This window comes from Diadema setosum, chromosome 2, assembly GCF_964275005.1.
Source record: "Diadema setosum chromosome 2, eeDiaSeto1, whole genome shotgun sequence".
In the NCBI taxonomy this organism is placed as follows: domain Eukaryota; kingdom Metazoa; phylum Echinodermata; class Echinoidea; order Diadematoida; family Diadematidae; genus Diadema; species Diadema setosum.
Window position 1 is genome coordinate 29,221,415 of NC_092686.1, and position 26,736 is coordinate 29,248,150.

At 38.0% G+C, this 26,736-nt stretch overlaps 1 protein-coding gene across 1 annotated transcript in view; it reads left to right on the top strand.

Annotated features, from left to right (window-relative positions):
- The window catches only part of LOC140243967 (uncharacterized), a 35,628-nt gene extending 11,423 nt beyond the window's left edge, over nt 1–24,205 (top strand). The window contains exons 3-5 of the mRNA XM_072323632.1: nt 11,248–11,458; nt 23,240–23,299; nt 24,192–24,205. Of these exons, the coding sequence (XP_072179733.1) occupies nt 11,248–11,458; nt 23,240–23,299; nt 24,192–24,205 (285 nt within the window). The remainder of the gene's footprint in view (nt 1–11,247; nt 11,459–23,239; nt 23,300–24,191) is intronic.
- Nucleotides 24,206–26,736: the final 2,531 nt, after the last annotated feature.

The following is a 26,736-nucleotide window of genomic DNA, read 5'->3' on the forward strand; positions in this document are numbered from 1 at the left end:
ACAAAACCACGAAAAAAAAAAAAAAAAACAATTTACCCTTGGGGGTAAAATAGGAAGAAATGGGTGATAGGAAGAAATGGGTGAAATTTCTAGCCATCATACGGCTGTTGTGTTGGAAAAATACCTATGAATTTAAATACATTACTCCATGTAATTGTGGGCAATACTTCCTGGCCAAGTGACAGCAACATACCACACTAAAAAAAGCAAAAACAAAACAAAACAAAACAAAACAAAACAAAACAAAACAAAAACAATGACACTGTCCTGCCAAGGCACCTCTGGGGAGAAGGCACAAGGATACATGGATAATGTTCACTGTCTGGTGAATCGTTAATGTATCTTTGAAGAAACCATATCCTCCTTGCATTCACACCCTTCGGAGTTACTTCCAAATGTCTTCCTTTTTTTGTTCTCTGTTCAAGGACAGTTAGTTTTTAAATTCCTTGGGTTACTGCTGTTATCAGATACCATCCTTCAAGAATGGTTAGTTCACTCTTAAAAGTAATTTTGAATGACATGTTTTGGGGTAGTTCATTTATTTATTATCTGTTACATCATCTTTAATTACTCCTTTCAAAGAGAACACATTTGGAATTATACATGAACCTTTGATGCAAATTGGTAATCATGGGTCTCTTTTTAAAATTTAATTTGACTGTCTGTCAGAGCAGAAAAGAAAGGCAGTGAGCAGTATTGGTTTGCTTTCGTGAACAGGGAATGTGTGAATAGGCAGCTTAGAATGTTACTTCAGTTCACAAGTCTGCGTATAAAATATTCATCCGATGCTCCCGAGACATTTCACACTGGGGAGCTCACCAAATCTTCCTTGCACCACCAGCGAAACCTCCCGCGGTTTGCGCCGCATCTTCTATCACAGATCCAAGCCATCTTAGTACTTGGCAGAGAAAGGCCACTAGGTCTATTGAAAACCTGATGAGCAAGAATAATGTGCTTTGCTGGTGGTGACTATCCACAATTGCCAAAGTTCACAGATTCACCTTTAAATTTCTTCCAGGTATAGGGCAAGTTTCTGTTAATTTAGGTTTCTTCTATTTCTTCTTCTTCTACCTCCTCCTACTCGTCTTCTTCTTTCTTCTTCTTCTTCTTCTTCTTCTTCTTCTTCTTCTTTTTCTTCTTCTCAGTCTTCTCCTTTTTCTTCTTTTTCTTCTTCTTGTTTTTTGTGTGTTTGTTTGTTTGTTTTATTTCAATATGGTTAATAAAACACTATCAGCCTTAGGGCTGTTTTTCATTGAGTCCGTACGGCCTATACACTGCGTATCAATTTACATGGTACTGTATACGCTATATATTTCGCGTGGGTTTTATTTTCGCGAATTTCGCGAGTCGGGAGCTATTCGCGAAATTAACAACACGCGAAAATATTACCTTCCAAAATGAATCCCTTGCCTTGACGATACGATCATTTTACGGCTTACCGAACAGACCATACTGGCTAAGCTTGTTTACGTACATATAGCATGTCCACGTCTAACTAATTTACTAGAATCTCTAGTATACACAGCCCAGTCGCTGTGGTAGCATTCGTTGCTAGTAAGGTGAAAATTCACACTTTCTTTGCCACTTCATATTTTCTCCGGTCCCCCAATCGCGAATTTAACCACTCGCGAAAATGTGTGACATCGGCAATTCGCGAAAATTTATGCACGTGAAAATTATAGCGTATACAGTATTAAACAACAAAATATAATACAAAACAAAAGATAGCATTCACAACATGACAAGGAGCATATTGACAAAACAAACACAACAGTAACAAAACCTGATTAAATGTTTAAAAAATCATATTGATACACAAAAAATAAAATATCATCAATTTTGTTACATGAAATCATGTTGGTGGGCAGAGCCACAAAAAAAAAAAAAAGGAATCTAAACAAGATTCTACTTCTTCTTCTTTCTCTCCTCCTCCTCCTCCTCCTCCTTTCCTGACATATTCAATATTGAGGTGGGGAAACTGAAATCTTAAACTTGTGCGTCATATAGGCTCTGAGAGCATCGAAAAGCAACAAACAGCTACAGCTCTTGCAAAGAATATTTTATGGGCAGTGAGAAAAGGCTGCAACATCATGTAAAATTACCCTGCTATGTGCCAACTCAATGTGAGAAGTGATTTGTGTTTTGGATTTTTGATCATCATTGATTACCATGCAATGTCGTTTCAAGCAAATCATGTTACAACACAAACACACTTCTTCCCACGTATATGCGTATATATATCTAGTCACAACAAAAAAGTACTTACCCCTCCCCCATCATAAACCTTTATACCTTTATAAACCAGTATACCTTTTTACTGTTCTCAGGGTTTGAGCGAAAAATTAAGCAGGGTGTTTCTACACTATTTGACTGATTACCACCTGAAAAAGAGATTTATTTGTTAAGTTTCTAGTATATTTAATCGCTATTATATCATCCATCATTTGAGGACACTGAAAATACCCAAGAAAGCTTTATATAAGTGCCGAGTATCAGTGAGATTTAATGCAAAAGTTCATTGTAGAATTCAAATGTGCTCCATTCCCTGGTCAATTATTTTTCCAACTGCAGAGGTAAAAGTTTCTTATAATTCAAGGAATGAACAAACCCCTCCCCCCCCCCCCCCCTAACAAAATCACATTTACATTTGTTTGCTTTTTACAACTCTGGCTATATTTGTATATACTTACAAATTGCCCAAATTCTGTTCAGATTTTGCTTGAGTTACAGATCAAGTATTTTGTTTGGTTCATGTACGCTTCTGAGCCACCTCATTAAACCCCATCCCCAGCTTGTAATGTGTTGCTAGGGGTAGCCATGGCAACACATTGTGCAGTCCCCATAAGATATCCCCCAACAGACCCACGTGTGCAACTGTAGGGTGCCCAGTGCTCAGACCTTGATGAATGTACCCCATTTTTCCTGCTCCATTAGTTGCTCTCCCAGAGAAATGGGGCGATTTGCCTGTGAGAAGAATAAAAGTCGGGTCTCTCAGCAGGGAGCATAGAACCTCGCCATCGCCACAGTAAATGGACCTCGCTTCCCATTACTACGGGTACCCATCCAAGGTAGACCCCATCTTGTCAAGTGAGGGGCCAGGGTTTACTCTCAAACATGTGTGAATTTTACAAAGGCCTGTTTGCCCCACATGCACTTTATACTGTGGTGCTGCACCAAGCTTTGCGCTGTGCGTCTCAGCTTCGGCTTGCATAAAGAGTAGAGCTCATCAAGGGGGAAGGGGTTGATGAAAGTTAGTGCTAGTCAAACCTGTATTTTGAGTGCTCTGTGTCTCTTCAAGTTTCTGAATTCTTTGTAAACTGGAAGGCTATTTAGATTTTTGGTATATTCACAATTTTATAGCAGTTTCATTTTTCCCTTGAAATGATCTTCATGTGTCTTCCATGTCAGCACTTTTTCCCCTCTTTTTCTAATCCATAGGTGTGTTTTTTTTTGTGCATGTTTGATCTGAACACAAAATTGCCAGTCTTATCTTTGTTCAATTGTCAGTAGCATGAAGTTTCATTTCAACATATTTTCACTTTTCTCGCTCAAGAAAAGGTCACTTATCTTCCCTCTTTCAGAAGATATGGGGAATAATATTATCCTTAACATACGTCAGTGACAAGTCGAGGAAATCTGCAATTTTTTCAAAAAGTGAAGTTTTGTGAAATCTTCTTTTTATTTTCCTTATTATCGTTGTACGCATGTGACATCATTCACTGTAGTAGTCTTCTCATCCAGCAGTGACAATGCAGATACTTTAAAATTTCATAACTTTTGAACGGATTGTCAGATTTTCCCCAAACATTCACTGATGTATTCTACTAATATTGCCGCATTCACTCAATCCACATGTATATGAAGGTGAACTTGTTCTTTAATTCAAGCCTTTCAGCGGAAATTTGGAAGAAAAAAAAATCAAGCTCAGTTTTCAAATATCTAGACTAATAGGAAATAATCACTCAAGGGATTCTATTACGCAAAGTATTTAGTTTCATTTTTTTTTTTTTGGGGGGGGGGGGAGGTTGGGGGTGGAGGGAGGTTAAAGTCTTCATTCATTGCATCAAAAAGAAATATGATAAGAATCTCAAATAGACCAAATGTTGTGTAACAGTGAGGTCAGTAATGTCCTGGTCTGGATATGTGCTTATGATAATTATGGAGTCTTTGCAGTACTTATAAATGTGCAAAATATTGACCTTCCTTATAGTTACTCTATGAAGGAAACACATAGGCCTACTAATTAAGCTGCGTGTATTAAGTTAACCCGTTCCATACGGGAACCTGGCGGCCTGTGTATTAAGTCTATGGGGATTTCAGAATTCAGTATGGAACAGGTTAAAAGGCTGCCGTACTGAAGGAAGTCAAGACACAACCCTCTGCCCAAAATGAAAAGCAAGAAGAAAAGATTATTAGTACATCTCAATTTGATACCACAAAGCAATCAAAGTCTGCGGATTTCCTCAGGCTGTTAAAAAGAGATATTGCTTTCCTGACCTGGTCGTGTGAATCCCATCACGCATCAGGACGAGGCCAATTGCCATTTAGTTACCAGAGATTTTCATCATATTTTTTGCCCCTTCATTGCTCCGAATTCACCCACGGTGTGCCAATATGTGAGCTCAAGCCGGCATTTTGCACGACCACCCTGAATTATTAGATTGTCGTCCTCAGCGGCGGCAATTCAAAAGAAATTCCTCATTATAAGCTACCAGTTTTGTTTTTTTCATGAGGATATTGGTTGGACATACCTTTATATATATTTCCTCTCTCTTTCTCCCAGCTTCTTTCCCCTCTGTGCGTGCATGTGTGTGTATCTTTCTCTCTCTCTCTCACCCTTAGTCGCTCTGTCTGTTTCTCTTTTAGTTGCCAGCCAGGAATGACCCGAGTTGTTATAATTGCTACAGGATTACAGAAAAAGCCTCACCAGTGCTCATCTTGTTTTCTTATCTCTTCACCAAGGCTTGTAAGGACCCATATCCTTCAGCTGCGAAAGATAGAGAGAGAGAGAGAGAGAGAGAGAGAGAGAGAGAGAGTGAGAGAAGGGAGAATGATGTGTTTGAGATATGGAGAGTGTGTGCTGTCCCTCAGTTTGAAACCAAGAGAAATATACTGTCCATAAATGTTTTGCCTTGATATAATGTTAGCTGTGAGGGACGTGAAACCCCAAATTGCCAATTTCCCTATATTGATCACCTTTACATGAATGATTGGTGCTGTACCGTGACAAGATTACTGCACAACGTGCTCATATTTTGAAGATATTGCAGTTGTTGTGATTTCCTCTATTTGGTGCAGCAAACTAGTCAAGGAAGTAATAGTTGTAGCATGATTTTTTTATTATTATTCTGCTGTCAATTAGTTGATAACCAATTGTTCCTGCCTGCAAAACCCTATAACATATGTACACACACACACACACACACACACACACACACACACACACACACACTGTAATCAGTCACTGGTGCTGAACCAAATCGATGTCAAAGAATGGCCAACTCTTAGGGAGGGGGGTTCTGATGAAAGAAGGTAAAATGACAACAACAGATCAGTCAAAGTTTGTGTTAAATGTGATCCTGAATTTGTACATTTTTTTTTGTTTGACATTTTTGTCTTTCTCCGTGTAATTCAGTGTTCATTTTCATACAAATCAAGTAGCAATGTAAATCAAGTGCTTTGCACTTTATATTTTCTCAGTTAGTATTTTGTCTTCAATGTAGCAATGTTATATTTGGTAACATGATACTGTGTGCACCAACCACTGAGCAAGATTTCTTTAATGAAGGATATATTGAAAGTTATTATATTATTGTTAGTACTTCTATCATCAATGCTATTATAACATTATTTCTTTTTACACATAGCATGCATAGGAATAAAATATCTCATGCAACAGGTAGTTGAAATTTGAAAATTGTGTCAGTGTGTCCTGGGATTGCTATATTATTTTCTACCTAATGTTTCATGACCTTGCCCATCAAAAATTACCTTTATTTGGTATGTCTTATTAAAAAATGCGGTGATTGACAACTACACGTACTGTGAGTGACTTCATTACGTACATAGATCTCAATGTACTCACTATTTCATAGCAGACATGCTGAGCATCTGAGCAGCTCATATGTAAACCAACAAGAATGTAGTCCCTCCTGTAGAAACAGTCAATTAAAGGGAAAGTTCATGCTTGTTTTATGTTGCTTTGTATTAAAACAGAAAAACCAGAGAAGTGGATCAGTGAAATTATAGGAGGAAAAATCAGACACACAAAAAATGTTATATAGGCCTGCTGATAAAGGTTAAAGATTTTTTTAAATCAAATTGGCAACTCCGTGTGACATAGGTGTTGCGCAATTCTCCTTTTGTTTCATATTTAAAAAAAATTCACCAAATTTCATATTTCTCAAATATTTTGGCACAGACAGAACTTATCTGATGAGGAGGACATGCACAGACAATGTTACTCTTACTATATACCAGAAAAAGATCTGAAGAACTATTATCAATTTTTCCCCCAAATTTTTACTGATCTACTCCGTTGACTTTCCTGTTTTTGTATAAAGTAATATCATATCAGGATTGAATTCCCCTTTAATGTAATGCCCACCTGTTGCCATGTTTGTTGTTATTTTCACAAGTTATCATAGATGTGTAGTGTACACATTGTAGGTAGTGATCCCCTACATTCCAATGTATCCTTCTCCATAAATTTTGCTCCTCTACACAAATTCAGGAGTGTGATTTTTTGAGTACTTATTCTTGTCAAGGTATAAAGAGAATGTTTATCCATTCTGTAGAAAAAGTAAAACAACTGGAGAGAATTTCAGTTTTTTAATGTCCTAGAACATTTGTCTTCATTGTTGTGCCCACACAAACCATCCATACATAGGAAGATTTTCTTTGATTCAAAGACTTTGTGGTCTTCAAAATTGTATACAGAAACAACTTTTAGTGCGTGGACAAAAGTGTCATCGTCAACAGAAGAGATATTGAAGTACACATGCATTTGCAGCGAGTACGAAAATTGAACACTAGAAGCATGCATGGCGCCCACGCACACACTCAACCGCGCCAAGTTGCTGGTGTCAGATGCCCATAATCCATCCGTAACATGTTTGACGATGGATGGAAAAGGTCTAATTTCGTCTGCGAGAAGTATGTATATGTGGGGGGGGGGGGATGGAGAAGAGGGGGGGGGGGGAGGAGGTAGGGATACAGCTTCTATGGAGGATGCATGCTGTCCTTGTTGGTATGTTTGTTTGCCATCAAAAATGGCTGCTACAAGGACTCTTTACTCTCGGCCGGGGAAAAATCGATGTCTCCAGTGTCTGTCCGAAATGGAACGATCTGTTCCTCGCAGGGCCAGGAGGCAAATTTGATCAAATAGTGTCCATCTTATGCTGATTATATCTGCCTCGCTCCTGCATTTTCCCCGTTTTTCGGTCTGTTTCTCTGGACATGATGTATCGTGAAGGGAGAGGGAGACAGAGACAGAAGGATGGGGGGGGGTGGGATGGTGTGTTAAGGGAGTATGATCACTGTCCCATGCTGTTTGCTGAGTGCAAATGCGTGCAAACAGAGTTGTGTGCTGGCTGTCCTTGCACGCTCCCCTCAAAATTCTCTCAATCAATGCCACCTTGCGTCCATCTCCCTCCGGTCTCTCCTATCTCCTTTCCCCCCAACATTCTAATATATACATTCTCTCATCGTCTCCAACAGCAAGATTTTTTTAGTGGTATTGATTTCACCCCTGGCCACATTTCCATTGATTTCCACGGACTAATTGTAATGAATACGCTCTCTCGGGATCCACATTTTCTGATCGACACTGATTGCAGGAATTGATTTTAGTGCGTGGAGATGAGCATTGCTATTTGGCTAATGGCTATGAAAGAAAGCACATGAGTTTTACCATCATGTTCCAGAAGATCTCCCCTGCCACTTAACCCATAGCTTTTAGGAAGTGTGCGTGTTGCTTGCTATGTTTTATGGGACATGCATCACCTGGGAGGCAAGAGGTTAAACAGACGTCTTTATTCTCCAGATGGCAAATGTGACGGCGAGCTGCCATAATTGCATATTATCTAGCTGTCTGCAACGGCTTTCAGGATGCGGCGAGAGTTATGTTCCACTCCTCATGTGCTTTCTTGTCTCCATGCCAACAACTTCTGTCCTCAACAGCCACCCCTCAATGGATTAATGTACTCTGCAGTTTGCACACACTCTATACACACTTACATTGTTCATGAATACACCGATGCTTAAATTTTAACATGCTTGCACTAAAATTTCCATGTATATTTCTCTCTTCCATCAGAATTTCATGCATTTCATGACTTTGAAGATCCATTCATCTATTTTCTTTTAGTAGTAGGGCCTATGAGAGATTATGCAAAAATCAACATTAACCTGTTCTCTACGACAACCTGGTGGTCTGTGTATTAAGTCTAGATGGGGATTTCAGAATTCAGTATTGAACGGGTTAAGAATAAAGGAAGAAAGTTCAGGAGAATTTCATGCATTTCTTCAAATTCCATTTTCCTGTGTCTTTTCAGTAATCACTTCTTTATGTCAATGCTCATATTTATGTTTAAATTCATAATGGCATTTTCCACAGAGAATACTTGCAAAAAAACAACCAAACAAACAAACCAAGAATAACCTTATGCCAGAAGCATGAAGTAGGCATGATATGATTATTATTGATGGAATATTGATGCACCATAAGCAGGCTTTGGATCCTTTACCATGGAGTAATTAAAAAAAAATGTATATAGTAACATTTTATGTCTTAAGTGAATGACACAGTTAAATTTTGGTTTAAGCCACTGCCCTTGGGTGTTGACAACCTAGTGAGAATTGACGAAAAGAATAACAGACCTTAAGAAGTGGAATTTCCTTGATAACTCATCACTTTTGTCGTAAAGAGAAATGAGACATAAGTCTTTCTGGTTCATGCACCCCATTGCTCGATTGAATTCTGTACCATGTTTTGTGATTGTGATGACTATACCTATTCCAATGAATTGCAGCATGCTTATTCATCTCAATGAATCTCCGGCATTACATGTCAAAGCATACTGTAAACCTGTTCATAAATATGAGGAAGACAATATTTATAGCCCTCGTGAGAGAGCATCATCGAGTTGACAATTCTCAGCTCATTCATCTACGCGGTCATCAACATCAAGTGAACTTAATTTCAATTGCAAACTGTATGCAGAAACATAAACCATGAAGGCAATCTCTTTCGCTCGTTATAGAGAGGACATTAGCAATAATGCGATATTGATTGCACGTTCTCTGTCATGCGAGAAGATAGGTGGCAGGCATTTGTGTCTGGTAATTTGGGTAATTCCCAAATGTGATATTCAGTATTCACAACCCATCAGGCATACATACATTGTTCACTTTTGATTTTAGGATCCTGTGGAATACTGAGTATAATTTGGAGACCACTACGAAAGAAAATTATACAAAAATGTACCTGTGACCACCAAGCTCACAAAACCCACAAAAGGTACATGTAGGCCAGAATAAATTTCTGCTTTTCTACACAGTAACAAAGATATCTTCCTTGCTATAACTGGATCATTTTAATCCATTCAAAAGAAGATTGAAATGAGAAAGAGTTATGAGGGAGAAAAGAGGATTTAAAGATCATGGTCATTCAGGTATGGTAGGCAGAAGTATCAATGAAAACATGTTCTATTTCACAGTGAAAGCAGTGCCTGTCTGGAAAAAATAAAGTGATCTAGAAAAACTGCTAATATCTCAATTTTGGTTTTGTTTAGAAAAGCTGCCAAAGTTTGAATAGTAGGTAGAGAAAGAGAACTTTCTGAGATACATGTAAGACAAACTTTAAAAACTTGAGTTGTGCAACCCAAAAGACATAGGTCCATTTACAGAGAATCTTTATCTGCAACTTTTTATGTGTTTTGTTTTTAAGCTGGTCAGTCACATTTTTCTTTAAAAGGGTAGGAGACACTATGTCAAACTTACGCAAAAGGTGTTTAGGGTGAGGAACATGCTCCAACCATAAAATAGATATGGAAATTTCAGTGCATTGAACAGTGATGATAACAAGAAATGTACTAACCCTTTATAGCTGCATTTATGTTAGTACTTAGTTTCCGTACTCTATTCCACACAAACCACAGCACTGTGTGTGAAATCAAACGATCCACTTTCAAACATAATTGTGCCAGTAAATTAGGAAATTGATTTATGTGACAAATATGCTCTTGGGCTTTAAGGGGAGCTTATTGAAATGCAGTGGAATACTCAGCCACAGCTCAGTGAGTTCTTTTTCTGCTCATTTCTCTTTTTTTTTTTTCTCTCTCTCTCCCTTCATTTCTGGAGTGTTAATCTCCACGTACACAGTGAGTCATATTTGCACTCTATTTCAGCCGAGACGCTGACATGCATCCAAATTATATGTTGCTGATCGGACTTGATGCGCAGCGTCTTCTCCACATCCTGGTTTTCTTGCATATAATGTGGGTCATCAGAACGCAATCATTAGAGCTTAATATCTGACTCAAAAGAGGCAAAAAATCTCTGTGTCTTCAAAAACAATGAAGTAACAGTGATGACGGAAAAAATCAAGATGGAGAAATCAGAAAGCTTGTTGGCTGATTTTGATGCACAGGCAAATCTCTTGTAGCTTTTGTATTTACAGAAAAATTTGAAGAGACTTTGAAGGATATATTATATGCCATGTTTATGACCAGCAACTGACCAGCCAATGACCCACATACACAAAAGGAGGTTAAATCTGACCATCACATATCTTGTAGTTCAACTATAACATCCAATTATACATTTTGTCCAAGATATTCAGATATGAAAATGCTTCTCATTTTGTTGTTTTGTAGATTTTTTTTTATGCTTGTTTCCTCTCCTTAAATCAGTCAAAATGTGATTAACCAGCACTTTTGGTTTGGAACATAATTAATATTATGTAATGATACTCAAATGATAATATAGATAAAGTTTGTATAGAAGTTTTGGTACATTAAAACAAAAGCAGTCGTTATTATTATTATATATCATTTCCTGAGATATAGCTGTTCCCACAAAATGACAGTTTTACCATTTTTTGTATTCTAAGTCCACTAAATGTGTTCACATCTACAGTAGACAAATTGCCCATTGTCTCACACCTTATTTCAACTTGACTCCAGCAGACATCTTATTGAGTTTTCTCTATTATTCCATCGCACACTTTCATCTTGTTGTACATAGGTGGTGGACGGAGGCAGCACAACTGTCCACTGCGGTCAGTCCAGACCCCAGCCGTACGTTTCGTCTACTCATCAGCTGGTGGTGGAATACCACCATGCCTCGTCCAGCAACATGGTGACCTGGGCCCCCAGCCTCTTCAGGGCCAGCTACCAGTTCCTGTCGCATGCCGCGGCAGTGAGCATCCGGGAAGACATGGCGAAGGGATACTATGGTGAGTGGCAGTATACTGTATAGATGAGGCATTGTTTGTCACTCTACATTGGCATACATGTTTCATTCCAATACATAGTTTGATTTGTGATGATGCTGTTTCTACATGGTTCTCCTTTCTCTGGACACCTGTGAGTTACGCTGGACAGTAGACACCTTTATCTAATAGCACCTGTAATGTGAGGTTTTTACCTTGATACATGGCAGTAACTAGCTGGACCCTGGACACCTTTACCTCAACACTTTTTATCTTTACACATGTGAGTTACTTTGGACTAGTATACCTTTACCTTAATGCTGAACCCTGGGCAAAATTCAAACCTTCAGTTGTTTTAACCTTACCAAGTATTCTTGAAAGAAAAATCAAAATTGGACATACCAAGTAATTGATCACTTGTAAGCTTAGAGTCTGGAGAATCTTGATGAAATACCCAGATCTGGAAATCAGTATTCAACTTTATTTGACTTTCATGGTAGACAGGTCACATACATGAAAAGTGCAGCTGTTCACAGAAATGTTCTTTGAGTTTCCATTTATCCATATACTGTACGAGCTGAAATTTTCGCGTACAGATATTTTCGCGAATTGCTACTTGGTGGGCATTTTGGCGTGTTGTTAATTTCGCGGTTGCGAAGGTCTAACTAAACATACTTATTTGCGCATTGTTATTTTCGCGTGTTATTATTTTCGCGTTTCAAAGGCGATTTGCGAAATTCGCAAAAATAAAACCACCGCGAAAATTTCAGCTCGTACAGTAATTTTTTCATGCTGCCAAATGTCTGCCCATTTGCTGCAAGAATCCAGCGTTTGCAATTCTGCGGAAGTCTTGGAGATGATCATCTTGCAATGCTTAGCAAGTGAATACTGCTACCTTTAAGTTTGGTTCATGCATGATAATTCAGATACCATCAGATGCAGAATCGATTCAACAAACAGGCAGCCACTCCCTCCCACTTAAGGGCTTAAAAGATAGTATCGTAAGTTCCTTCAAGCTCAAATAATCTGTCATATCCAATGATTGGGAAAGGGTCATGGTTAAAATCAAAATGTCTACAGCCAGGTATGGAGTCGTGATGCAGAACTTTAACAAGACAGAAACCTTATAAAAGACCAAAGTTCTGAATCCTTCCACAAATAATAAAAGGAGTGTGCCTTAAAACTGAGAACTCTCTGCTTTCAGCAGATTAGACCCTTGAACCAGAGGGACCTTGTAATGGATTAGACGTAACCCCTGGGCTGCGTGAAGAGAATGTCCTAAAAGTGATTGAGCACGGTCTGTTGAATGCTATTATAGGCCTACCCTATAGCTTGCCTGAAAGATGAAGGTCTAAATTTGTGCTTCTCAGGAAGTTAGTGTATTTCTCCCGCATAATGTACGGCATAGGAAGCCTGCCTTGAATATCGAAAGCAACAGTGTGATAGTTCTCACTACTGTTACTGTAAATCAGAAACATTTGTTACATGAAACATTTTCTAATTGCCACTGGCACTCATTGCATTGTGTAGACTAACACTTTTGCAGGCATTTTTTACTTTCATGAATCTTTGTACCTTGCAAAATTTGCAAAAGTTTCCATGCAGAAGAAAATTTCAGGTTTAACCCACTGAGGATGGGCTGATTTTCCTACAACACACATTTCCCATAGACACTTGCCCAAGTATACTCAGAACTCATCCGCAGTGGGTTAACAGTATTCTATGCACAAATGTTTTGTATTCTTGTCTGTACATACATTTGACAATACCATGCAAATATTGATCTTTTTGTGGATATATGCATGTACACATGTGCACTGTTGGAAAAGATACTAAAATCTGGACAGTGAGTAAATAAATAGATTCTGCAGTTGGGGCAGCTTATATGGTAATGTATTTCAAATGGATCTGTATGTTCACAGAGGTAAAGGTGTGTGCATATTGTGATTGCATGATCATTTTGGTGTGAGATCTGCTAAATTTGGTATTATGTATCTTGCCTCTGAGACCTCAAGTCTGAGGTTTAAAGGCATTATTTACTCTTTGCAGATGAAACAAAAGCCCAGGTTTAGTGCTTCAAAATAGTTCTAAAATGTGAGTTAGGGATAGAAACAATCAATGTAAAAATTTAAATCAGTACAATCAATGTTAAGTTTTGTTGAATATGCAAAATGTGTACAATGGTTGTAATAAGAATGTTTCTAGACTAAACCGTCTACAGTTATGGTTTAGTGAGAGAAATAGTGATATCTCCATATATTTTAGGCTTTATTGCAAAATTTTTACATGGCAGGATGTTTTGTGATACAACTGACCTACACACATGTATCAGGAGTGATATATTGAACATTATTTTAAATCACTGCTAAAATGGTAAACAGTACCTTTAAAACAAGCAACACATATCTGCAACAGTAGAGAAACTACTCAGTGATGACCTCCTTGTTGAAGGCCTCTGCAAATGTATTTTTGTTTGTGTTTTTGTGTGTCTGTCTGTCAGGTGTGTGTGTGTGTGTGTGTACATGTGTGAGTATTTTTATTTTTGTGTGAGTGATTTTATTAAGCAGCAAGTTACAGCCATGATGAAGCCAGAGATGGGAACAGATAATGGCTTTTGGACAGAGGAAGTGTATAGCTAGAGAGAGAAGGTAAGGTGCGTGGTAGATGATAAAGAAAAGTGATCGCTGAGTTGGAGGCTGTAGACACCGGTAGATGAAGATGGAGAGTTTGGCTGATGGGTGTAGACAGAGACAGTTATGTGCAGTGTGGAGATGTAATGGATATGCATGTGTCTGCATGTGAGTGATTTCTCGATATGGATGTGAGAAAGAAAAAGATGGAAATAGAAAGAAGAGAGAAGAGACAGAGAAAAGAGAGAGTCATGTAGAGTAAAGAGATATAATATCATCTGCGGTTATCCGCACCATCGAATATCCATCCCGATTTTCGGTTAGATTTTAGATTTTGAGATTTTCAGTCATTTCGATTGTGGACATTTCATTGTACATAATGTGAAATGTTCAGTTTCTAACTTGATGTAGTTTTTGTGTAATTATCATGTTTATAGAGTCATGTCATTTCATTTTGTTCATTTTTCCATAGGTACGCATGTTAAAACACAGCGATACGCCGTCCTCTCCTATATACGACGGTTCGGATGACCGCAAACACAGTACGCGCGCCCAACAAAGTCGGGCACATTGACTTTGTGCGTGATCTTGGTGATATAAGGTTTATTGACGGCAAGTGCAGTGCGTGTGGTCAACAAAACTGTCGTATTTGTACATGGTAAATGACAACGGTCTTTGCAAACCAAAAAAAAAAAAAAATCATACAAGTAGATCTCTTGCAATTTTTCTCACATAATTCCAAACAATGCAATTTGATGAATACATCATATGTTAGAGTAAGAATTAAACTCTAATGTACTACACAAATAATTGCAAATGCCATAAAATTGTAGCAATCACGATCGAAAAAATGGATAAACTTAAAACACAATTATCTCGAAATGTTATTCTTACTCGAAAATTGCATACGAAGGTTCGGATGACCGCCGATGATATATCTGCATGTGAGTGCATTTCTAGATAGGAGAGAGTAGGAGGAAGGGAGAAAAGAGAAAGGGAAAGAGAAGGAAGATGAAAAGGAAAGCAGGAGAGAACATGGTAGAAATGGAGAGACAAAGAGATAGAGGAGAGAGGGAGAAGAGATGAATAGAATGAGTAGAGTGAGAAAGGGGGGAGAAAGAGTGAAGGAAATGTGTGAGGCGTGAGGAAAACGGGAAACCTGACAAAGTGCAGAAGCAGACTAAATGTAATTGGATGCAGAGGGAAGTGGATATGGAGAAGTTTAGTTTAAGGCAATCATATACATGAGAGTGAAGAAAGTGTAGAATTAAGGCAAAGTGCTGCAGCAGGAGGCGGGTAAGTAGGCCACAAAAAAGTCTAACAAAACATGAGTGGAAATATGAGAGAAGGGAGATATGTAGAAAGAGATATGGAGAAAGAAATAAGAGTGATTATTTAAGTATGATTTTTGTTGTTGTTGTTGCTGCAGGTATACATGTGTGGGAAAGAGAGGGAAAGTGGCAAATGTTGGTAGAGTACAAAAGTAGACAACAGGTTGCAGCGAACGAGCTTCACATCAGTGCATTATCCAATCTGCTGAAAACCTTACTGTTTTTATCTGTGTTGTGATGTGTGACCGCACAAGTCAAAGTTACTCCATGCAGTCTGTTTAGGCTTACTGGAGACAGTGATGTATCTGTCAGGATTTTAACAAACCTGCAGCACCTGCTCAATCGTGGAGAAATAAGATCCTGCATGAAGGTAAAAAGGTTTGCTCACTTCTGAAGGAGATATGAATCCATTTGCCACTGTGGGATCCCTTCCCTCTCGGTCGTTAGCACGATGCCTGGGAACAACACACCCGTGGGGCGAATTACGGCTGGGTACGCTCCTGTGGTTGCAACAATTTATACAACTTAACGCGCGTGCAGACATGGCATGAATATTGAGAAGGGAGAGTGGTTTTGCTCCATTCTGTTTTCTTTTGTAAAGGAAGAACATGGTTGATCAAGACACACTAATGCGTTTCATAAAGTATCCAAAAGCGCCAAAGAAATTCACCATGGCAACCTGATGATGCTAATGTCATACAATACCAGTCTCAGTATCAGCTGGTAGCTGTGGTTCCAGCAAACATGAAATGTGGAAAATCTCAGATCACACAGTGAACAGATGTGCTAGCTACTAAAGCACAGTTCACATTTGTCTCTTTCCTGCAAGCATTGGAGTCACCCCCCCCCCCCCTCCATGCCAAGTCCATTAGAGCCGAGAGGAATAGGTTAAAAATGGAGGGATGGAAAAAGACATGATAATAGACAGAGAATGATAGAGGCAAGTGAGGGTCAACAAAACAAGCAGATATATAGATAGATAGATAGATAGATAGATAGATAGATAGATAGATAGATAGATAGATAGATAGATTAGATAGATTGATAGACAGATAGATAGATAGATAGATAGATAGATAGATAGATAGATAGAAATAAAGCAATTTTGTGCAGAAAGGATATAGACAAACAGATGTGTATAAAGAGAAAGTTCATATATGGATGTGTCCTCTAAAATAGCAAAGCTGAGATATGAGAGAATATTACAGACAGCAGGAAGGGAGAAAGACAGAAGGAAACAGAGAGAGATGTGGAAATAGAAAAAGATCGAAAAGACCTACGAAGAGAGGAGAGAGAGAGAGAGAGAGAGAGAGGAGTAAATTGGTAAGCACATTGACTGGTATGAAAAGGGACACACCATATGGTATGAAATACTCCCTGACATTTGGGTCTGAGCACTAATATCTATCAGGTCACTTGATAAAAGTGCAACGCTATTATGGGTGTCAACCAACCCACGAATCATGCTTTATTCCATCCCTAATGCTCAAGTCATTTGTCCCCTAGCTCCTAAAATGAAAATGCACACAAAGAAGAAAAAGAAGGGGGAAAAAAGGTACATAAATCAAGACAAAAATGGAGTGAAATTTGGTGGTCTCCCTCACCAACACAGAGTCAATGTTTAATAGCGCTTTGGATTTTTGGTGAAATATGCATTCTTGCAAAAGATGCGCTTAGAGGATGGATTGTAGCAGAAAGTTCAAACTGAGGGTCAATTTCCTTGCATTCATGCCATTAGTTTGGCTCTGCTACAATGGTTTGGGCTGTACCACTCATTAAAAGACAAGTTCACCTTCATAAACATAAGGATTGAGAGAGTGCAGCAATATTAGTAGAACACATCAGTGAAAGTTTGAGGAAAATTGGACAATCGATGCAAAAGTTATGAATTTTAAAAATTTTTGTGTTGGAACCGCTGGATGAGAAGACTACTAAGGCTCGTGATGTCATATGAGTACAACAGTATAAAGAAAATGTAAAGGAAATTCAACATATTTTCACTTTTTTCGCCTAACAAAAGAGCACTTGACTTGCGTCTTTCTTAAGGCAATGGGAATAATATTACCCATAACATATGTCAGTAATGAATCAACGGAATGTGTACCTTTTTCAAAAGATGAAATTTTGTGAAATTCTCTTTATATTTTCCTTATATTGTTGTACGCATGTGACATCATACCCTGCAGTAGTCTTCTCATCCAGCGGTGACTGCACAAAAACTTCAAAAATTCATAACTTTTGAATGGATTGTCCGATTTTCCTCAAACTTTCAATGATGTGTTCTACTAATATTGCTACATTCTCTCAATCCTTATGTTAATGAAGGTGAACTTGTCCTTTAACCCGTTGAGACTAGTCCTGGGTGTGCTCGGGTAGGTGTCTATGACAAACATGTGTTCTGGCAAAATCAGCTTGTCCTCAAGGGATTAAAAGTTTAGAGTCAGAACTCAACAGTCGATGCGTCTCTTGTGAAGCATGGTACAAATCTTAGTCCATATACAGATGGGGATCACTGGATTGGAATCTAGCTGAAGTTTGCTGGGGGAAGAAAAATCAACCACAATTCACTTGTTTTAACTATGTAACATTCATTCACGATATGAACTGAACTGAACTGAACTGAACTGAACTGAACTGAACTGATATGTACTAATGCACTTTTTTATGACTTTATTTACACAATTTTATAGACACTTGTAGAATTTAGGACTTTGTGCCTCAGATTTTAAAACTGAGCCACATTTTTTATTCAAAAACCTACTTTTGGTGTCTGAACAATGAAATAATTTGGATAATGGGATAAATTTTGGTTTTTCAGTATGTAATTGATTTTTTTTATGTCATTAACGTAACTCTGCTGTAATCGTGTGTCTTTGTATCTGTTTATGGCCTGAGTAAATGAATTTTGATCAACATAATCTGTTGTAATGAATTTATATGAGTTGGATGAAGGGACATCTATTGATTTGTCATAATTCTGTTTCCATTTCTTTTTTTGTGTGTTCCTTCTAAAATGTGTATCATGACTTAGCTGTGCTGTAGCCCTCCCTTCTGGGATTTAGGGAATCAGATGGTCTGATATTATGAAATGATGGGGTGCTTTTTGATTGGTCATTAAATCATTATGGTAGCGTGATCTAATTGTGAAATATTGCCTTGTCTTAAGACCGATCATGGCTTGAAGGAATCAGGTGGGATTCAAGGGACTTGGGTAATAGGGTGCTTTTCAAAATTTGCTATCAACTTGTTATTGCATCACAAATTGATTATGTCAACAATGTTTTGCTTCATTAAGTAGTTAACCAGTTGAGGACAAGCCCCGAGTATACTCGAGCAGGGGTCTATTGGAAATGTGTGTGTAGCAAAATCAGTCCGTCCTCAACGGGTTAAAGGAATCAGCTTGGATATTGACAGTACGATGCTGATCTGATGAAATTATATAGATTAATGAGGTATTTTTTTCTTGATTGGTCATTATGTCATAATTGTGGAGTGATCATGGAATGGAATGTTTCATTTCCTATGCTCATTATGGCTTGGAGGAGTCAGCTACTAGGGGAAAAAATGTCTGTCTCTGCCAATGATAACATGTTTGGTATGCAAGCTCAATGGTTTTCTTTGATCCATGGCCCTGGTTGGGTTAAGGAGTCTAATGGGATAAATAGATATCATTGGATGAATCTTAATTTGTCATTTAGTCTTTATTGCAGCATGATTAGGGCCTGCAAATGGCTTTGTCATACATCTGGTGAATATCTTGACAAAATCTGCCCAAAATAGAGGAAAACTATGACATTTGAATGACTGCCATTTTTGGTCATTGTTGCAGGTTGAATAGGGCTTTGCACTATTGCCTCGTAGTTGTTTTGTGTAAAGAGAATTAAATCAGTTGAAATTAACACATTCACACTGGAAACATGGCGGGTCCCATACAAAGGTGATTGGGATTTTGATAGCTTTTTGGCAAAGATTGATGGCATTCAGCTGAGACTAAATCATTTGATTTGGATGATTTGACACTTTTGGATTTACCAATGGGTTCATTATTCATTAATCATGGCAGCAAAACCAGTTTGTGTGATGTTGCCTTGTTTATCTGGTTGTAAATAAAGTGAGATTAACTCATTGAGGACGAACTGATTTTGCTATTAACACGCATTTCCCATAGACACCTGCCCGAGTATACTGGGGTCTAGTCTTCAATGTTAAATGAGTATGGTGCAATGAAAATATTCAGACAGGGTAACCACCCTCTCATTTGCTGGTAGGTTGTTATTGCTGCCTGATGATTATTAATTGTAATATTTGTTTTATGGCCTGTTAATGACCTAAGGGAGTTAGGTGGGACTAAAGGAATCTGGTGCACTCAATTGAAATGGTTTGGAGTACAGTACCGGGTAATCATTTCTCAAGCTGATGCCAGCAGCAAACAGACATTTACTAGATTATCGGTTGCATTGTTGGAAGAAACATCATCCATGTAAATATAGTTTTATGGCAATGTGGAGGATCTAAGAACAACATGTTCAACATGTGCAAAGCTAAGACAAACTCCTTGTTTTGTTTTGTTTTGTTTTTTCTTCTTCATTCCACATTCTGGCTTGGTTACTTGGTTACTTCATCCAGCTTGCTACACAATGAGCACAAGTGCAAAATTATCAATAGGTTGTTGCTATGTCAGGAAAGGTTCTGATAAGCTGTCTAGTTGCCAGAGGAACAGCCCTTTAGTTGTTATATTGGTAGGCCTAGAATTTGAATATCTTATTGAAATTCTGTAAAAAGAATGATAAAGAATTATTGGTTCATCTTGAGAAAGAATATCAGGAATGTTCTTTCTGAGCTATAGAATCTCATTGTAGACGATTAAAAAATCAGAGCAGTATGGTACTAGAGAGGGTATCCACTGTTCAGTATCCCTTCAGACAGAGGCACAAATCAAAAGAGTTTTTATACATCAATATTATGACTGTGTATGTGTTACTCATCTCCCTTGACAAAACAAAAATGATGGCTATATGTATAGATATATAGATATACTTGTATATATTTACATCTTCATATATCTATATATTTATATTCATTCATATATAGTATACTCAGCTGAATTTTACATACACACACACACACACTCAACACACTCACAAAATATTTTCAGTTTGAAGAATATTATGACTGTGTATGTGTTACTCATCTCCCTTGACAAAACAAAAATGATGGCTATATGTATAGATATATAGATATACTTGTATATATTTACATCTTCATATATCTATATATTTATATTCATTCATACATAGTATACTCAGCTGAATTTTACATACACACACACACACACACACACACACTCACAAAATATTTCAGTTTGAAGAATGAACATGCTCACACAAGCTAATGCATTGGGGAAAAAATCATCAGCAGATGCAAGAGCGATCCATTTCTGTGTAATGCCAAATATGCCAGCAGTTTTATTTCCATGGTATGGTCTGCATAGACTTCACAATCTGCGGCAATGTCTGTGCGCACTTGGTCTCTGGCTTCCAAAAGTGCATGTGCACTCAGTCAGTGTAGCATGGTTCTCTTATGTGATTTATTTGCATTTGTTCCATGTCGATTTCTGGTCCTATTTCCCCTCCTCATTTTTTTTGTTTGCAAGTATGTGGACTTATATAGATGTGATACATTTATCATATGCCGCGGTGAAGAGAGGTTATGTCGCTGGACTGGTTATATGCGCACACTCGCAAACTTGGCCTGAAATCGCAATATTTGCCAGCGTTTGGCGAGGCAACCCCCATCAGCTTCACCTGCACTGAGTATACAAGGGTGACCTTTTGGAATGTTCGGTGCATGGAGAAATTCCACGAGGCACTCCATCGGGGCCCCGGCAATGTTACCCGTTAAATCACATAAATATCATTTAGGGGGAACATGTTTGCCCTGCGGAGCAGGTGTCCTGTGATGGTGGAGGTATGGGCGAGGCTGTGCATTGTGCTGACTGTCAGCTTGCATGCAATCAATTTTAAAGGACTCAAACCTTTCTCAGTGACAGGTATATATTTCAACCCATCTCTGTATCTTACAGAAAGGCTTGTTTATGGGTCAAAGTGCAGTTATGTCACACTTTGTTCCACTTAGTTTACCTTGTTTGTACAGTTTAAGTTTTTGCTCATGCGGAAGTCAAAAAATATAGTCTATATCTTTCAAATATTCATGTGCTTTGCATTTCATGTTTTTCATTTACTAAAATGAGTATAGAGCAGTGCCAAAAAAGAAAAGAAAATGCATTTCTTTTTGTATGCTACTAATTCAACATCAGTCTTATTTTAAACTTTAGTAAAGACTCATGCCAATTGACCTTTTACCTGTCATCCTATGGAATCATGTCAGATGCTTTTTTTTACCAGTATTCACACATATTTTTGTTAGAAATGAGATTTTGGGTTGAAAATGGAAGGTGTTGAATACTCCTGTCAGTTGGAATTTTAGTTTGAAAGAGACAACAGTTTTTTGTTGTTGTTTGTGTTATAATTGTTGTTGTTTGTCTTTGATTTCTAATTGATAAGATGAAGCAGTTGATAAGGAACTATGCATTCATCAGTCATGATCAGTGATAGATCAAGTGCTGTAAACTTTCCCAGGGGGAAGGTTAATGTGTTTGTGACTACATGGCACAGTGTAAATCCTGCCTTGCTCTTTAAGAAGGTGTTTCATACATGCCTCCAGATCATGTATCATTCACAGCACTTTGTATTAATGTCCATGAAAACATGCACACAGCAGTGGGGCACACAGTGAGGCATGTGGTGACAGGCCTTGATATCTCAATCAGGACCGCAGTGTCGGGAAGTGATTGAGACATGGTGAATAGATACTCGATGAAATCTAGAGGCCACCCCACCCACTTGCTCCTAAGATCAAGGACCATTGACATCTGGTTTCCTGCAGAAAACTAAAACCAACATGGTGTCGGATTAATCATTCATGTACTGTAGCTGTCCATTAAGAATAGCTAAAGTTTGTAAGCTCTAGATATGGAATGTTATATATTACATTTCACTGTAGGAACCAAAACAGGAGCATCATGTACTAATCAAGGCCGTTGCCTTTTCATACTCTATCCCGTCACTTTGGATGGATCGCCCAGAGCTGTAGACCTTGGTGAGAGTCACAGTAGCTGACACTATAAAACAAGATTTTTTTTTCTTCTGTGCATGAAACTTTGAGCAGCAAATTTTGCAAGGAGCCAAAAATTCACGAAAGTTAAGTGCACATGAAAATTTTGGTCCACAGATTGCCATGAATGCTTGTACATTGTAGCATTATACATATACTCATAATTTTTACAGGATCGGCAATTTGTGGAGGTTTTCATGCCACAAAAAAAAGGGCTATTGGCTTCAATTCATGAAAAGTTCATGCTGCAAATTTTTTTGGTTAAACAGTAATTTATGAATAGCGAGTTAATGAAAGGAGTATATGTTTGATGATAGGACTGAAGTATGACTCTAAACGTACCTCACTGTCTGAATCCTACATCATTTTTATCATATTACCAGAGAAGATTTTGTCTGACACTTCATTTTTTGCAAACTTTTATTCATCTCATGGTTATACACTATAGCTCCTTATATTCTCAGCTGAAGTTACTTTCCTTGTAGTGATTTGCAATGTATTTGGATACCATGATCAGAATGTCTAGCTTCTTCAGGCATGGGAAGGGGGGGGGGAACTTGGATTATTTGAATCATAATTTCCCCCTGCAAAGCATGTTTACATAGACACAATTCCCAAGGCTCTTGGTTTGTCCCCCTACTCCCACCCCACCCCACTACAATTACCGGCAGATCCCCACCCCCAGGGGGATAGCTCAGATGGCTCTGCCCTGCGAGATTATGTAAATTGCGGTAATTTGACAAGTGCGCCCCCCGGACTTCCTCTTCAGATAGCGTGCAGCGCAGGGGACGCTCTGGTGCCATACAACAAGTCGTATGATATGTTTTTGCATAACGATGCACATGGGATCACTCGCGGACCAGTTTATTCATCTTACGGACCTCATCAAGAATGTAGGAAGACAAAACTGGCAGTAAATTCTTCTGATGTCATTTTGTGATTTTTGCGTTTTTGCGTTTTTTTTTTTTTAATGTTCTTTTGCTGCTCTGTGATGTCCTACTCCAAATCTGGAATGGCAAACTGGACGGTGCTTGTGCCTTTTGTAGATATCAGCATGTGTGCAGTTGTTCACTTGAAAAACTAAAGAGGTGTTTGAATGTCTCACTGTGTGCACAAAGCCCACAAAGAGAAAACAGTAAAAAGAGAGAAATAGGAAGAGATAGAAGGGACAAAAGTTTTTGCAAAGTGAAACAGAAGAATGGCTTTTATTTCTATTTTTGTGAATTTCACGAGTCATGTGCTATTCGGGAAATTAAAGGCACCTGAAAATAATGACTATGATCCCAATATGAATGTGACGCACTATTTCTCCATTCAATACAGTACTCCACGATCGCGAATTTAACCACTTGTGAAATCGTGGGAAGTCCCGATTCGCAAAAATTTAGACTCGCTAAATATATTGCATATACAGTAATATTTGGTAGATCTTTAATAGGTATTGATAGAGAAAAACAGAAAGGGCATGAGGCAATGAAGAAAGATAGAGCAATAAAAAGAAAAAAAAAATCCATGCCCGGAACAGATATGGGAAGAAAGATGTGTAGAGTTTGCAAATGGATAATTCAAGTGGAGATGAGAGAGTATTTGGATGTAAATTATGGGATTTGTCTCTGATTGCAGATTGCTTCCACTGATCCTTGTGGCCTTGGATGTAGATTTCTTGTGAAGTTATGAAAAAAAAAAGTTCATGTTTCAACAACAGGATTTGTCATGCTGGAAAGAAGCACTTGTTCAGTGTAAGATATTGGTGCACTGGTGACACAAAATGGAGTGTGCAGACCAGTTGTGGGTGTCCCTTCGTAGTAGTACTTGCTGTTATATTGCGTGACTTCCTCGAAATCTTTGAGCGCACTGTCTCAATATAGCCAGTGCATTTGAATATGTTGTGATGCTGTCAGGTGGATTTAAACGTGCATAGTACCAAAAGACCTGTCCACAAAGTGCATAGAATTTGTGGTTCATTTGCCCATGCTTGGCTGTATGACTCCACCTCTTGTTTCTTGTACAGTCACTACCACTTTGCACATTTCTAAGAAACAGAAACTGAACAAAGATGATTTATAGACCACCATACGTGGTTGAACGCTTTGCAAGAACCCTACTCTACCAGAAATCATTCTTTCCTGACTCCATAAGGCTTTTGAACTCTCTGCCAGAAGCCCTCATCAAATGTACCTGTGCTGACAGTTTCAGGCAGGAGGTACAGAAACTCTACTCTGATAGAAGGGGAATGCTGTTTGTTAATTAGCTGCACTTAGTTATCATGTACAGTTAAACTCGCCTAAGTCGACATCGCATATGTCGAATAATCGCGCAAGTCGATAATTTTAAAAAGTCCCGATTTTTCCCCATCGACTTACGTGTATTAATTCACTCATAAGTCGAATTTTTTAAGTCGAATACTCGCTTAAGTCAATGAAATTCCAAGAACACTTTCACGGAAAAACCATTGAATTCACTGTGCCTAAGTCGAATAAGATTTTATTGTGTAATAAATCACTGTCAAAATCACAAGACGCCAGTTTTTGTTTACATACAGTATATACCAAAAGAAACTGCGTAAATAAACATTAACGTTTCATTAACGCAAGCGGTTTCACCTGAATCGTTAGTAACGCAAACTAATGATCGGGAAAATTAACGTTTGTAGCAACGATGAGTAACGATCCCTAGCGCAAATTAACGATGTTTCGTTAACATTAACGATAGATAACGCAAGAACTCACGCGAGATTTTGGTTTTGTAACGAGACCTGGTGAAAGGACGACGTAGCCCCTGCCGAGTGTAGCGATCTATGCCTTATATTTAGCGGAGTCTTTTCGCGAATCGAATCACGATTTCGCGAATGGTTAATTTGCGACCGGGGTCACCAAAAACGCACGCCAGGCCACCAAAAAAGCCGAATGTTTGCCTTCAGTTTTGGAAATGAAGCGGTAACAATCGGTTCCATAAGATGCTGAATAAATGTCAGATGTTTGCTCTTTTAATTTTGGAAATGAATAACGGTAATATTCGATTCCGTATAATACTGAAATAAATGTCGGATGTTTGCTTATACTTTTGGAATGTCAGAGATTTGATTTTGCGTTCGGAAATGAATAAGGATTTAAAAAAAAGTATCCGGAAGATGCTGAAATAAATGTCGAATGTTTGCTTTGACGTTCGGATATGAAAAATAATGATATTCAACTCCATACGATGATAAAATAAATGTCGGATGTTTACTTTTACGTTCGAAAGTAAATAACATTAACATTCAGCTCCGGAAGATGCTAAAGTAAATGTCGAATTATCCCTTTGACGTTCGGAAATGAATAACAATAATAATCAACTTCGTACGACGATGAGATAAATGTCGGGTGTTTGCTTTTACTTTCGAAAGTAAATAGCAATAACATTCGGCTCCAGAAGATGCTAAAATAAATGTCAGATGATTGTTTTTACGTTCGGAAGTGAATAGCAGTAATATTCTTCTCCATACGATGCTAACTGTCGGATGTTTGCTTTTAAATTTCGAAATGAATAACAGTAACATTTAGCTGCGTTTGATGGTTAAGTTAATGTTTGATATTTGCTTTAACGTTCGGAAATGAATAACAATAATAATCAACTTCGTACGACGATGAGATAAATGTCGGGTGTTTGCTTTTACTTTCGAAAGTAAATAGCAATAACATTCGGCTCCAGAAGATGCTAAAATAAATGTCAGATGATTGTTTTTACGTTCGGAAGTGAATAGCAGTAATATTCTTCTCCATACGATGCTAAATAACTGTCGGATGTTTGCTTTTAAATTTCGAAATGAATAACAGTAACATTTAGCTGCGTTTGATGGTTAAGTTAATGTTTGATATTTGCTTTAACGTTCGGAAATGAATAACAATAATAATCAACTTCGTACGACGATGAGATAAATGTCGGGTGTTTGCTTTTACTTTCGAAAGTAAATAGCAATAACATTCGGCTCCAGAAGATGCTAAAATAAATGTCAGATGATTGTTTTTACGTTCGGAAGTGAATAGCAGTAATATTCTTCTCCATACGATGCTAAATAACTGTCGGATGTTTGCTTTTAAATTTCGAAATGAATAACAGTAACATTTAGCTGCGTTTGATGGTTAAGTTAATGTTTGATATTTGCTTTAACGTTCGGAAATGAATAACA